General features: G+C 38.8%; 1 protein-coding gene across 1 annotated transcript; it reads left to right on the forward strand.

The window, feature by feature from the left end:
- The first annotated feature begins 1,067 nt into the window (after positions 1-1,067).
- On the forward strand, positions 1,068-11,985 carry rras (RAS related). The gene is made up of 6 exons (XM_044332487.1): positions 1,068-1,793; positions 5,666-5,753; positions 7,358-7,460; positions 9,371-9,479; positions 11,235-11,353; positions 11,861-11,985. The coding sequence occupies exons 1-6, from the start codon at positions 1,707-1,709 to the stop codon at positions 11,946-11,948; spliced, it is 594 nt and encodes a 197-aa protein (XP_044188422.1). The 5' UTR covers positions 1,068-1,706; the 3' UTR covers positions 11,949-11,985.
- The last annotated feature ends 2,491 nt before the right edge of the window (positions 11,986-14,476 follow it).

The raw sequence follows: 14,476 nt of genomic DNA on the forward strand, positions 1-14,476 counted from the left end.
CCTATGTTACCTAAAACAGGAGAAGGATAACAGCCATTATGATGTCAATGAACTTTGTTGAATGTGAGGAATGCAACATTTTTGAATAATGACTTTTTTCTAATAAATACGGGTCAGATTTAACCTGGAACAGCCTCTATGTACAAAAATGTATATCAGCTACACAAAAATAAAACAAAAGTTACAATACAAAAGTTAAAATATTTCCATTTTGTATATTCTGAGTCACTCTGGAAAAAGTGGCTACAAGAATGGTGTTGAGGGTGTTGTTACTGCTCACAGATGTAAAAACAGGTCATATTTGACCTGAGCGGTATGTAAAGATTAAACATTAATCTGTACTAAACCAAATTGTCAGTGACAATGTTAGATTTGAAGTTTGGTAATCATTTCTACAAAGGCCGTGACTACAATATAGTTTATTTTTATTATCAGTCATAAGATCATAAAAAGAACATAAGACAAAGCAACCTATTAATATCATCAAAATACTCGGTACATTGCAATAAAGTTTCAATATTAGTTACAATTGTTCACTTCATTCTGGTCATTCTGATCATTGTGCATGAAAAAGTATAAATGTGGATTTCATGAAGCATATTGTAATGATAATGGCAGTTACGTAGGCCGATAAAAGCAGACTAGACACGGTAACTATGACTGTTGGAAAGAAGCTTTCTGGCACAGGTCCAGATAGGAAGGTGCGGTGTGTTGCCCTGGGGGCGCACATTTTCAGAGCAGGTAGGATATTCTACATTTGAATTCAAATACAATAGCGTGGTGCTCTGGAGGGACAAAGATAACGTAAAACAATGAAAGTAGTAATTTATCAAGTTGACAATAAAGACGTTGATTCCTTATCAAACAATGTGCTGTGCTGTGAAGTTACATATATGTTATTATTCCAGCTGAACCCCTGGAGCTAATGAAAGTATGCAGCCAACTTATAGACACGAGGCAACTTTTGTTGAAGAACAAAGTAAAGTTCGGACCTCGCGCTGCTTTTACATCCTGCGCGAGCCTGTACGTTAAAATGATGTCATGGGTACACCAAATGCCCAAATAAGGAAACTGACACATGAAAGTGGAATTTGTTCTGGTTAGTTTTCTGTTTTAATGGGAGGACAGCTGACGTGTGTGTGGTCTCTATATATGCTCTATATGTGTCGGTGTGTGTGTGTTGGTGTGGACTGCATGTTGACGTGTGGGAACATTGTGTGTGAGCGGCTTTAGTTTGTCGAGGAAAGAGAAAAGAGGAAGCAGTTCCGCCCTCAAAATCTGCCTGGAGGCCGAGAAGAAAAGAGTAGAAAGAAAAGAAAAGAAGAAAGCAAGGAACACAGTTCAGGGCACCGGCTTCAAACCGAAAACTAAACCCAACGACGGTGTTATTCAGTTAGTTGATGTTTTGGCGGATGTACAGTGGAACTCCGGCGGTACTTCGGATCTCAGGTGTGGCGCGTTAAAAATCCTCGTTGTAAAAAATGAGCTTCATATTGACAAGTCTTAGTTCGAAGCTGCTCCGATAAAGTCTTCCATGCTGGTGTCTTCTGCTAACATTACGTGACAGGCGGATTCTCGAGAAGTTACTTTCATTTGGCTTTCGGTCTTGGTTTGGGTTATTGGCTTTAAGCTGCTGGTGAACGACGGGACTCTGATTGTGGCCCTGGAAGGTTTCTGATCCGGACAAATCCCAGTTGAAAACCAGCATGAGTGGAGAAGAGGAAAGATTCAAACTGGTGGTTGTGGGAGGAGGAGGGGTGGGGAAGAGCGCCCTGACCATCCAGTTCATTCAGGTACCGACTTTCTACATCATCTTCCTACTGTGTTATAACTTAGACATGGATCATGTAGTTGAGGCTACAGTAGGCTACATACATGTTGCACATATGTGTGGTACTCTATCATACATGTGGTACTGCACAGGCTGTAATGCATAATGTAGATTATTTCCATAACGTCAGGTCGGTGGTGGGAGTAAGTGCACTGTTATAAAGGTTGGAACCATTGACTTTATTGGTTAATAAACCACTAACCAACGCTTTATAGATCAGCTATTGGCTATTAGCCTAATTAGACAAATTTTTTGGGCTGCCAGGATATGAAGAATCTCTGGCTGATGTGCCATTAATAGTCAGTGTCACAGTTTCTCAGGTTGTAACTGGAGTTAGAGTTCTCACAATAAGAATGATCAATTAGCGATGGAGGAAGTACTCAGTTCCTTTACCTCAGTAAAAATACCAATACAACAATGTAAAAATACTACATTGCAAGTAAAAGTCCTGCTTGAAAAATCCTGCTACAGTAAAAGTACATGTGTATTATGAGCTTGATGTGGTTAAAGTATTGCAGTAAAAGTAGTGGTTTTTCCCCTCTGACTGATATATTATTATATATGACATCATTAGATTATTAATAGTGAAGCATCCGTGTTAGAGCAGCATGTTACTGTTGTAGCTGCTGGAGGTGGAGCTAGTTTCAACTACTTTATATACAGTTAGCTAGTTTAGTCCAGTGGTTCCCAACCTAGGGGTCGGGCCCCTCCAAAGGGTCAGCAGATAAATCTGAGGGGTGGTGAGATGATTAATGGGAGAGGAAAGAAGAAAAAACAAAGTTCTGATACACAAATCTGTTTTCAGTTTTGGACTTTTCTTCTAATCTTTGATTTCTGGTGAAATATTGGATCATTTGAACATTTATTGAAATGAAAGCATGTGAGAAGTTTAGAGGGAAAAATCACTATTTGTTGGAGCTGTTAACAACTCATAGACATGTGAAATGTGACCCCGACTACACACTGCTTTTTATAAAGCGTCAAAAGCCAAAAAGGTTGGAAACCACTGGTTTCATCTTTAACAATGTGTTGTATTTTAAAAGCTTGTTATATTATCCATTGTGTCAAATCTTCATCTGAAAAGTAACTAAAGCTGTCAAATAAATGTAGTGGAGTAGAAAGTACAATATTTCCCTCTGAAATGTAGTGGAGTGGAAGCATAAAGTAGCATCACATGGAAATACTCAAGTAAAGTACAAGTACCTCAAAGCACAGTACTTGAGTAAATGTACTTAGTCACTTCCCAGTCTTTAATCTTACATGTAAATAGGTTGTAAATAAATACATTTAGGCCCAGAATCTTTGCAGCCCTTTTTCAGAAGGTTGGTGGTCAAATGGACCATTGGACCAAAGATCTAAAAAGCCAAAGCAAATGTTATGCTGGAGGAGGATTTTCACAACCTGGCGGCAACTCAAGTAACTGATGTATAAAGCATTTGTAAGTAATTTATAAAGCCATTAGAAACAACTTATAAACCATTAGGGTGCCTTATTACAATGTGGAACCAATCATGTATACCTCAAATTTTCCAGACTACACATGAGTCAATTAGATGTTTCGGTGTGTTTTTCCAGTCATTACTGTACATTATGAAAATCTGCTTGCAGTCTTGAGACTTGCTTGCAGAAGGTCGTCCATCAGAGTAACATCATGTCTGCTTTTATTTCATTTAACTGATGCTGCATGTTAATACATTTGTATAAACACAATAACAGTTTTGACAAAAATAAACACTGACACAATGTTCATTATGATGAACTACAGAATTTTTTTTATATCAAACATGTTAAAATAACAAAATAAAATATATTTGCAGTGAAACAAAACAAAGAAAACAAGAGCAGCAAACGTTCAGTAAGCAACACAAATATAAACCATTGTACACTTGTGGTTGAAATATGCTGTAAACCACAAGTCAAAGCATGCAAGTGTTATTGAGTTGCACTTGAATGTAAAACAAAATATCACACTGTTTTCCTTCATGTCTGGCTATGATTGGCTGGTCGCATTGCCCAAACACAGTGAACAAGACAGAACCAGACATTGATCTGTTCCAGCAACAAGCAAGTCAAAGCATTAGAGACTGAAAGGACAAAAACAAAGTGGCACCCTGGAAGGCAATAAAACACATTCAAAACACTATTGTATGGTGTAGAAAATGTTGCCACTAATGCAAAGTGATTTATAGTAAGCGGGTTACACATGAAAAAACCGTGCTTGAATTTGGAGGTTTGATATGTTACACATTATTGTGGCCATATTTGAGATCGGGCAACCAGTAGCAGTGCTGCATTTAGTTCTAAATGTGACCATTTAACTCAGGTAACCATCACTGATCACTCAAAGGACCGTTTCATTTTTATATTTTTCTAATTGATTAAAAATCTTACATACTTTATGTTGCAGGCAGCCATTGCTTCAGAATCTCACTGTTAGCTCCTGTCTGTGGTGGTTGGTGGATGTAGATTAACATTAAAGGACATGTTCACAATTTTTCAAGTCTGTTTTAAAACAACAGTCAGGTGTCCATATGAACAGTGAAAGAGGTTTTCCTCACTGTAATCATTCCTACTGTTCGTATTGGCTATTAAAAGATCCCCTTCAAATGTGCTTCAATGTAAGTGATGGAGGCCAAAATCCACAGTGTGTCCACACAGTCATTTAGTGCAAAAATACATTTAAAGTTGATCTGAATCTCATATGAGGCTTCTTTTTTCAATTGTTCCCAAAGAGGAGAGAGCATAGGTCGCCTAGAGAAAAAGTGCTGCACCCAGCGCTTTTGTCGGAGTGCTCTGACTTTTCTGTGTGGCAGCTCCGTGCGCTGCTAGTTGAAAATCTCTGAACTTTTCAGAAAAGCACTGGTGTTCTCACTCTTGCTCCTTTTCAGGTCACCAGTCATATTAGATGATCATTGCTCTACGGTTGTCAGATTGCTTCCTCTGGGGGTGATGCTAGTCTATCATACAATGGCAGTTAGAGTTGTGATACATTGTCATAGAAATTGTCAAGATATTGTTGTCATAGAAATACAACCCACGCGCAGTGTTTTTTTTCTCTCTTCTTCTTTTCACGCTCGGCCAGAGAAGAACGCTGTGGACACACGCCCTTAGTCATATCAAGTGGATATCTGCCACATTTACAGTCTTTTTAGCATCAATTTCCCTCTTTGTGTTTCCTCAGACAGTGTTTCCCTGTTGAGCTGTGGTGGAAGTATAGTAACAAAAAGAGTGAAAGATATCTACTTGATTTGACTCATTTGGATGCTGAAGCTTCATATCAGCTTCAGATAAACTTTTAAATACATTTTTGCACAGAAGGAGGACTGTGGATTTTGTCCTCCATCACTTCCATTGTAAGTGCATTATGAAGGGATCTTCTAATGGTCAGTATGAACAGGAGGAATGATTACAGCATAAAAACATGTTTGAATGTTCATTTGGGCTCCTGAATGTTGTTTTAAGACAGACTTGAAATCAGCATTCTATCATGCTCACAATGACATGCAACATTTGCTAATTAGCATAAAACACTACAGCTGAGGCTGATGGGAATGTCATTTTTTTTGCAAGTATTGGGTCATAAACAAAGTATTGTGCAAAAAAAATGACCTGATGATGGAGCTAGATGAGTACATGAGACAAGAGAAAAATGTTAACCTTACATCAGTAGGATTCATCTTCTGGGGACCAAGATCAAGACAAACCATTGTATTTAAGAGATACAGTCTACTGTAGGATGTATTGAGGCTATTGTCAATCAGTAGTAGCCAGCAGCTGCAGTATAAACTGTACCCACAGCAGTAGCCTGTTATTAACACTCAGTGTGTCTCACAGTCCTACTTTGTGTCAGACTATGACCCCACCATCGAAGACTCCTACACCAAGATCTGTAATGTGGATGGGAAGGAGACCCGGCTGGACAGTAAGTCTCACTCACACTGGACATGAATTCATAAAATAACTGTTTGTCAGAGTTACTTCAGGGTGTGTGAAAGGGTTTGTTTGAAAGCAGAGGGTGTGTTGCACAGTGATACGATATGACACAGGCAGTGTGTTTGCTCTCGGGATGTTTCATTCCCTTGTTAGGACTTGTGTTGCTGCATCAGTGTGTTGGGTCACACTGCAGTTTCACCACACAGTAATATGTGAATCATCAGATGTACGCAAATGAACTCTGTAAAACTTCTAAAACCTTGTCTGTCTGCTCTTTATATGTCTCCAACATTACTGTGAAAATGATAGTTTAGAGAAATTTCAGCTTCTTGGGTGAACAGAAAAAGTGGGAAAGTCATTATCACTTATATGTCATATGTTATACTGTATTGTATAACATATGAAGTATTGTGTCTGTGTCTGTTTTTCTAACCAAAATTCAACCTGTGTGCTGTGGGTTGTGTAAAGGGTGGGACCAGCATATCATGACACATCGTTTCTCTGTCTCGTGACGGGTTCTGTCAGAGTCCTCAACAGGAACATGGGCTTCCTCAGCTCCAATTTGTACCTCTCATGTGCTGTTACATTTGGTTCACAGAGCTAAGCGTTTGTTTTTCTGAAAGTTAAATCCCTGGTGATCCCTGGTGGTTTCCAGAATCCTTAAAGACTTTTGTAACCATCTAGATTAGAAAATATTCCTTCTGCTGTACAAAAAATTACAGAAATTACTTATTTCATCGCCTGATTTGTAGGACATGAAAGAAACCGAAAAAGTTATTCAGTTATTTTTTTCTACATCAATGCTTCTTTCCATTATTTATTATTTTCATACTCAATTATGCACTTATATGTATTTTGTTTTACAAAATGAATAAGGACATATATCATTTCTGGCAAAAATCTTTTTGATCATGCCATGGACAGAATAGTTCTCCATCCAGACTGTTAGAAGAGTTTTTGAGGATTGTGGAAAAGTGTTGTTAAGCTACCTTCTAGGTCTTTTAAAGGTCTTTAGAGATGCTTAGCTCTGTGACTCAAACTAATGATAAAACACGAGACAAACAAACTGGGGCTAGGGTTTGCTGTGCTCAGGGGTCTTTCCCATTTCAGCACAGTCAGTATATGTTTGAATTAGCCAGCTTTGCAAAACCTGACATTGATAATTTGAGATTACTGGAATCCCATAGCTGTCAGCTGGTTATCAGCATACGGGAAAACAAACAAAGCGTCAGGGTCTGAAAAGCAACTCAACTCTTAGAAATGATTGTAAATGAACCAGTGAGTCCTACCCACTCATAGAATACTTAGCTTCCTAACATGCATCATATAACACGCAGCAAGCTCTGATGTAGTTTCCAGATACTTCCAAGTATATTCATCATTCTCCTCAGCATCATTGGCATTGTGTTGATTTTTATTCCCTTTTAATCAACCTTCATCTAATGCCCTGGAGAATAGAAACCACCATTCCTTTACCTCCAGCTTTGTCTGTTAAAGGTTGGTTGTGGCATGCAAGGCAACACGTGAATACAGTATATGACAGGCATGTGTGTGTGTGTGTGTGTGTGTGTGTGTGTGCGTGTGTGTGTATAGTCTTGGATACAGCAGGTCAGGAGGAGTTTGGGGCGATGAGGGAGCAGTACATGCGCTCAGGAGAGGGCTTCCTACTGGTGTTCGCACTCAACGACCGGGGCAGGTAATGGAAAGTGTGTGTGTGTTGTGTCTCTTTCACCTACTTTGCTTTTAGCTTAATGTGTGCCTCAGATGAATTAATAAACGGTTCGTCATCAGTGTAACTGATGTGATGAAATCTCTCAGAGCGTCAGTCTTCCTGTTAAGAGGAAGTGCAATAAGTGGTGGTGAGAGCGGTGGTGAGACCGACATGAGAACTCACTATGTACTGTCATTCCGATACATGTGCAGGGAGTGGACACACTATTATGTACAATCGATACAGATGGTTGACATGAGTCTGGATTTTCTTGTTTTTTCGAAGCTGCTTATGATCCATCCAGAGCTGTTGTCAAAGCAACAAGTCCTTAAGCCCAAACCTGCTAAAGTGCAGCTTATTGACAGTTAGGTGGATCATGACCAAGACATATTAGGGTTAACCATAAACTCAGTTTTAGATACAAATCTCTCACTTTTTCAGATTTATCATGAAAGAAAATTGATATAATTATGATTTTAGATGAGAACATGTTGGTTATTGACAATCATCATGGTCTGTTGGTGTAATTATCATAATTTAATTTTTATAATGAAGAGTTATCTTTATTTACACAGGATAAAATAAACAACAAAATAAAAGTTTGTGCACTAAAAAAGAACCACTCCAAATTTCAGCTAAAAGATTCTGAGTTAAAAAACCAACAGAGCCAGAACATATGGCATTTAATTTGACATTTCAATGGGAATTTGTCATTTGAACACTAAAACTTATTAAATGTTAAACTCCAAAACTCACTTTGCTGAAGTATGTTTAAGCAGTTAAAGGACCAGTGTGTAGGATTTAGTGGCATCTAGTGGTGAGGTCGCAGATTGCAACTGACTACCCCTCCCCTGCAAGGCTGGTAGCAGAACCTACGGTGGCCTCAAAACTAGTAAAAAAACGTGAAAGGCCCTCTCTAGAGCCAGTGTTTGGTTTGTCCGTTCTGGGCTACTGTAGAAACATGGCGGTGCAGCATGGCAGGCTCTGTGGAAGAGGACCCGCTCCCTGTGTAGATATAAAGGGCTCATTCTAAGGTAATGAAAGCACAACGATTCTTATTTTCAGGTGATTATACACTAATGAAAATGTAATATTAATATTATATTCAATTTCTGACAAGTCTGCTCTGCTAGATGCCACTAAATTCTAGACACTGCACCTTTAAAATTGCTATTTGAGATGTTTTAAGGTTTCATTTTCATAGCAACATCACTCGCAGTACATCCACTGGTAATATGTGATTGTTTAACAGTGATCAAAGTGTGGAAACATTGTGAAGCACAGTGTAAAACAAAATAAAAGTGGTAACAGTGCAGAAACATAGAGAAAATAAGACTTATGTCCATTGATCTATTGCCCCAGTGCATGCTGGGAGGGTTCCCAACACACCACACCTACCTCATGTAACTGCAATCACATGATCAGCACTCAGCCAATCATATGAATGCTGATCATGGTTTCAACTCTTTACTCATTTTGCCTTTGTTATTAAAATAACTCAATCCAGGATGAGGAAATCAATTAACAAACTGCCTTCCAAGAACCAAATTAGCCAGGTGAGAATTAACAGGATTATGTTAGCCTGATAATAGCATGTTAGCCTGAATTAGTCAAGCAACATTTGAAGTACAGGGCCCTGTTCTTCATTTGTGCATCTAATTTTCTGTGTGTTCCTGCATTGTCACTGCTGTGTTGTTCTACATTGTGTTCCACAATGTTTCCACACTTTCAATTACTGTTAAACTATTAGATGTTACTAGTGAACATGGTCAGACTGCCAGTGATGTTGGGTGCATGATGTACACAGTTCATTCCGTCTTGTAAGTCAGAATCCATATCAATCCAGGCTTGTTGACATTTTGACTGCTAAGTCTTTCACTCTGTCCTCCCAACAGCTACCATGAGGTCCAGAAGTTCCACACCCAGATCCTGAGGGTGAAGGACCGAGACGACTTCCCCATGGTATTGGTTGGAAACAAGGCAGATCTGGAACAACAAAGAGTGGTAACTAACACCTTCATGTACCATTGTTCCTGGTTCTTGGAATATAGTGGGGTGCAGAGATAAGCACTACAGAGCCAAGGTCAAAAGAATTTGACCTTTTTTCATCCAAGGTAGGGTGATTGAAACCTGTTTGAACTTATCATGATATGTATAATTTCCTTTAGGCGATTTGCAATAATTTTGTAATCACAGCATAGAAAACTAACAGGTCCACATGATGCTCAATCTAGGGGATCTTTACTCCTCTTCAGTAGGCATGAAATTGTTGTTTGGGTTAATGCCAGTGGTAGTTTTCCAATTTTGAGTACCTCTTCAAACCTAACTTCTAAGTTTGGCACTAACTTGGTTGAAAAAATGTATCAAATTCTGCAGGAAACCCCTCTAGTCCTGGAGCCTAAGTTCCTGTTCTGTAGAGTTTGAACTGGATTTTAAGAGCTGTAATATGTTTATCAAGTAAAGCCTCAACAACTGGATTTAGTTTTGGAAGATCTAGTTAACTGATAAATGATAGTCGCTTTCTCTGGTTGAACAGAATTTTCTGAGGGAAAATATACATTTGAGCAAAATTTCTTGAATTACATTGTAGTTGGGGACTTGATTTGGTTGAGCCTGTAAAGATTTGTGTTACTCGGATGAAATCTGGCTTAGTTGATGTGAAAATAATTTAGATGCATTTTCTCCAAATTCAAAGAACTGCTGTAAATCCCTCTCAGTCTCTTATATAAGCTGAGAATAGTTGCCAAACGGTGCTTTTTAAAATTTCTGAGCTGGCAATGGTTTGAATAAAGAGAACGTGACAGAAGCAGTCGCTTTTAATCACCAGGACAATTTGGGCTAAATGCTGTTCAGAAATTTGAAGCTGAGTTGGATTGGACTTTGTTCAGAAATAACAATGCTGCGATATTGCATATTAGTGACTAGTGAAAAAACATATTGTCAATGAAGAAGTAGTCCAATCTGGAATAGCTATGATGTGTTGAAAAGAGAAAAACAAATACTGACTGACTGAAATACTAATTTAGTTTTCTCCATGGATCTGTGAGACCCTGCGTTTGTGTAAATGAGTTAAGCAACATAGCAGCTTTGGATAGATCGAACTGGACATCTAACACACAGTTCATATGGCAGAATCCTAAAAAACATATTCCACCCACTGCAGCTCAGAGTGGTCCACCAGCCCAGACTTGCTTTACATCTCAAATGTGTGAAAAGAAAAGGTTGAATCATAACAATAGAAATTGCCAAAGTTATTCAGTTAAATGTGAAGGTCACACACACACTTGTCTTACATCGATGCTCTTCAGATTAACTGCATGAATCCATTTACTTGTAAATTAAACTGCTGCAACCATGGAAGCAAACAGCAATCTGTTATGTTTAGTCATTTTTCTTTTCGTTGAAGGAATCAAACCCAGTCCCAGACACATTTCTATTTTCTATTCTATTCATTAATATTGATATCATTGAAATAGTAAAAGTTAAAAATCTGCTTATGTAGTATCCATTTTCACATCTGGCCAAGGGCTGAGTGTGACATTTAGCACCTCTGCTGGTGTGTAAAGTGTTTATACTGTTGGTAGAGCACATTCATTAGCAAGTTTAAGATGCTTGATCCGCAGACAACAAAGATGGATGTAGATACTTGAGCCCATCCTCCCAATGTGTTTGTTTGTTTGAGAACGAGAGCACAGCTGTACAGGATGAAAAGAATGATATGACTGTGTACTACCTTGACATTTTTTATTTTTTCTGCAGATCTCAAGGGAGGATGCTCAGGCGTTCGCCAGAGAGAACAGGATCCACTACATGGAGGCTTCGGCCAAGAACCGCTACAACGTGGATGAAGTCTTCTTGGAACTGGTGCAGATTATCAGGTACAGTCGGTATTTATTTTACTTGTCTTACTTACTGTCCAACAAGCGATCCCACTGCTCTGCTTTCTTAAAGTATTGATCGTCCTGGTCAATACAGATGCAGTAGTAAAATGGTGGCTACTATTTACTGGAGCACTGCTGCAAACACCTGGAAGTACCTGGAACTTAGATTTAGTATCACCTCCTGAGCAGTGCCCAAATTTAGTTCCAGCAACTTGTCCCCAAAGCATGAATACACTTTGCATTTTGTTAGGATTCTGCAGTAGAAAAGGGCTAGAAGTATTTCATCTCACTACCAAGAATCTTCCTAAATTGTACTTAAGTTCCTAGCAAACACTTTTCTCTTCAGATCTTTCAAACATACATTAGTCAATATTTGGGATATCAACAGTGAATCAAATGACACTGTAACATGTGTAAGGGGGCACTATAACCCCCTGTGACCAGGGGAAAAACTTTGGAATGATTCATTCCTCACTCTCTGTTTCTCCCATTCTTCATCCACAGAAGGTTTCAGGAGATGGAGAGTCCTCCCCCTCCAGCTCATCACACAGGGAAACAGAAGGGTGGTGGCTGTCCCTGTGTCCTACTCTAAGCACTGTTACTATGGACACCAAAGCCTCGTCCCTCTACAGCTAGTCCAAAAATGAGTGTGTGTGTGTGTGTGAAAGGGTGGTGGGGTGGGGGGATGTATTGGTGGGGGGGAGAGAGATACAGTGCATAATTTTCTTCCCAAATATTTTCATTTGCACTTTTGCCAAAAAGCAACATGTAAATCAGTGTAATCTTTTATTTTAGTGAAGGGATGTAAAGGGACAGGTTAGTTTGTACTGTTGGCAACATGAAATAATAGTGTCCATGAGTAGACATCATCACACCAGCACGTGTTATAGAAAGGCTGCTGTTAGAGAGGACATGGCGTCCTGCAGGTACAGATGTCTTCAGTGACATCATCACCACAGGTACACAGATGACTATATATATATATATATATATATATACATATATATATATATATATACATATACATATATATATATATATATATGTGTGTGTGTGTGTGTGTGTGTGTGTGTGTGTGTGTGTATACACACATACACACACACACACACACACACACACACACAGATACATACACACACACACACACACACACATATATATAAAAATCACATCCCCAATGAATTTCAAACTGTAAAATGAACATGTTAAAAATGTGCATGTAACATTTCAACTTGCTTGTGAAATGTGGCACGCCCAAAGACATCTAGAGTATATGCTGTCATGCTCCATGCCTTCCTGCAGGGGGCAGCAGAGCTCCACAGCAGAGTTAAAAAGGGAAAAGGAGCAAACACAGCAGCATTTCCAGGCTGTAGCTATATTACCAGCTGCTGTGTTCATCTTTTACCTTCTCCCCATCTTTCCACTTGTGTTGCCATAAATGAGACTCTCAGTATTGACAGAATATGGAAAATATCCATTACTACTAGATGTCAATTGAAGGCACGATCAAATTGTTCATTATCCAGATGCAGACTATTTCAGTCTGGGAACTCCTGTCTCCTCTGGAGGAGGAAGTCTATTTGAAAATTGGATTAATGTAAGGTTGCATGAACTTCATCCTGGCAGTGTAGTATATATAACAACGGTTTGCACATTTCAACATTTGACTGGTGGGCAACATGTTAGGTTGACAAATATTCTCTGGATTTATATTTTTGGTGATGGGTGTCTGGTGCTAATGTCTGTTCAGGCTGAAAGCCTGTTTTTTTATCCATTCATTTAGTTTTTACATCATCAGTGTTTAAAAATCACAGTGACCACAAACACAACACAGCTTGTATAGTATTAACTGATGTCAGGTGAAAGTTCATTATTGACCTTAGGGACAGCTGTTCAACAAAATAATCCTAACCCAAGGTTCTCTTCCTAGATTTTTCCTGAGCTTTCAACTGTATTTTTTGGTCTTCATCAGTGGATGGAGATTCTTTAGTTGTCATTATGTGACCTAATTGTGGAATTTTGGGTTTCAGGTGTTGTCAGTTGGTTGTTTGTGGTTGTATATGATTTTGAGAGATGTGTTCCTTTATGTGCAGTAACCCCATATACTTCTAGATAACTCAATTTAATTGTTTTATTAACTGTATTTCTTCTCTCGGTTCCCAAATGTGTATTTTTTATCATCACCTAATGTAACCATAATACTGCACAGTTGATCCTACTTATTCTTTCATTATGTGGAAATGAGACAAAGCCAACAAATATATGATGTGGACTGAGTTATGTGTTTGTATTTGTACAAGCCATGGGATGGTCTCATCAGTTACCTGAAACACATCACACAAGTTGGGACTGACCCTTCATCAATGGATATTGATCTTGAAAGGATGAGAGTTCTGGAAAAAGTTAATAAATGGACATTGAGTCGGGATGATTTTGTACTGCATGTTGGTGTTTTAAAGTGGATGGAAGCACTGTTAGCTGTGTAATATTGTGGTATTGCCCAACATTTCAATTGTGAGATTGTTGTATTTATCTCCTTTACAATCTCTTCTTCAAAGCATTTATGAAAGATACAGAGTCATAATAACAGGAGTAAAGGGTGTTTGGTTTGGGGGGTTTTTACACTTTTTGGACAAAATGTGGACTTGGCTGCAGTCATGTACTACCTCTGATCCACACTGTGCAGTATTGCAGCAATAAGGATGAGCAGCCAGCAGTCCTCCCCAGCTTCCCACACACAGGCATGGCCAAATGAATTTGTTGGAATGCACATCCAGGCCAGAGGTACCAGACTCAGGGTTTGTGGTGGGGGAGAATTTAGCTTGCATGTCCTCCCATACCCCTGAAGTGTGTTTTTGGCAGTGATACAATCAAAAACAACAGACATGAGTCCAATTCACATCTTCAAGCACCTTCATGACTGGTGTGATAGCTTTTTATTCGTAAGAAAAGATGACATCAGTATGTTGCACACCAAGAAAATGTTCATTTCTCTCACAGCACTTTTCCAAATATTCAGTTTCATATCTGCCATTTGTAATGCTTCAGGCAGTTTGGTTTTACATCTTTACTCTTTTAGTAAGAATTTATATTTATATCTACCTTAAAACCTGCAATTCA

The sequence above is a fragment of the Thunnus albacares genome, chromosome 17 (assembly GCF_914725855.1).
Source record: "Thunnus albacares chromosome 17, fThuAlb1.1, whole genome shotgun sequence".
In the NCBI taxonomy this organism is placed as follows: Eukaryota; Metazoa; Chordata; class Actinopteri; order Scombriformes; family Scombridae; genus Thunnus; species Thunnus albacares.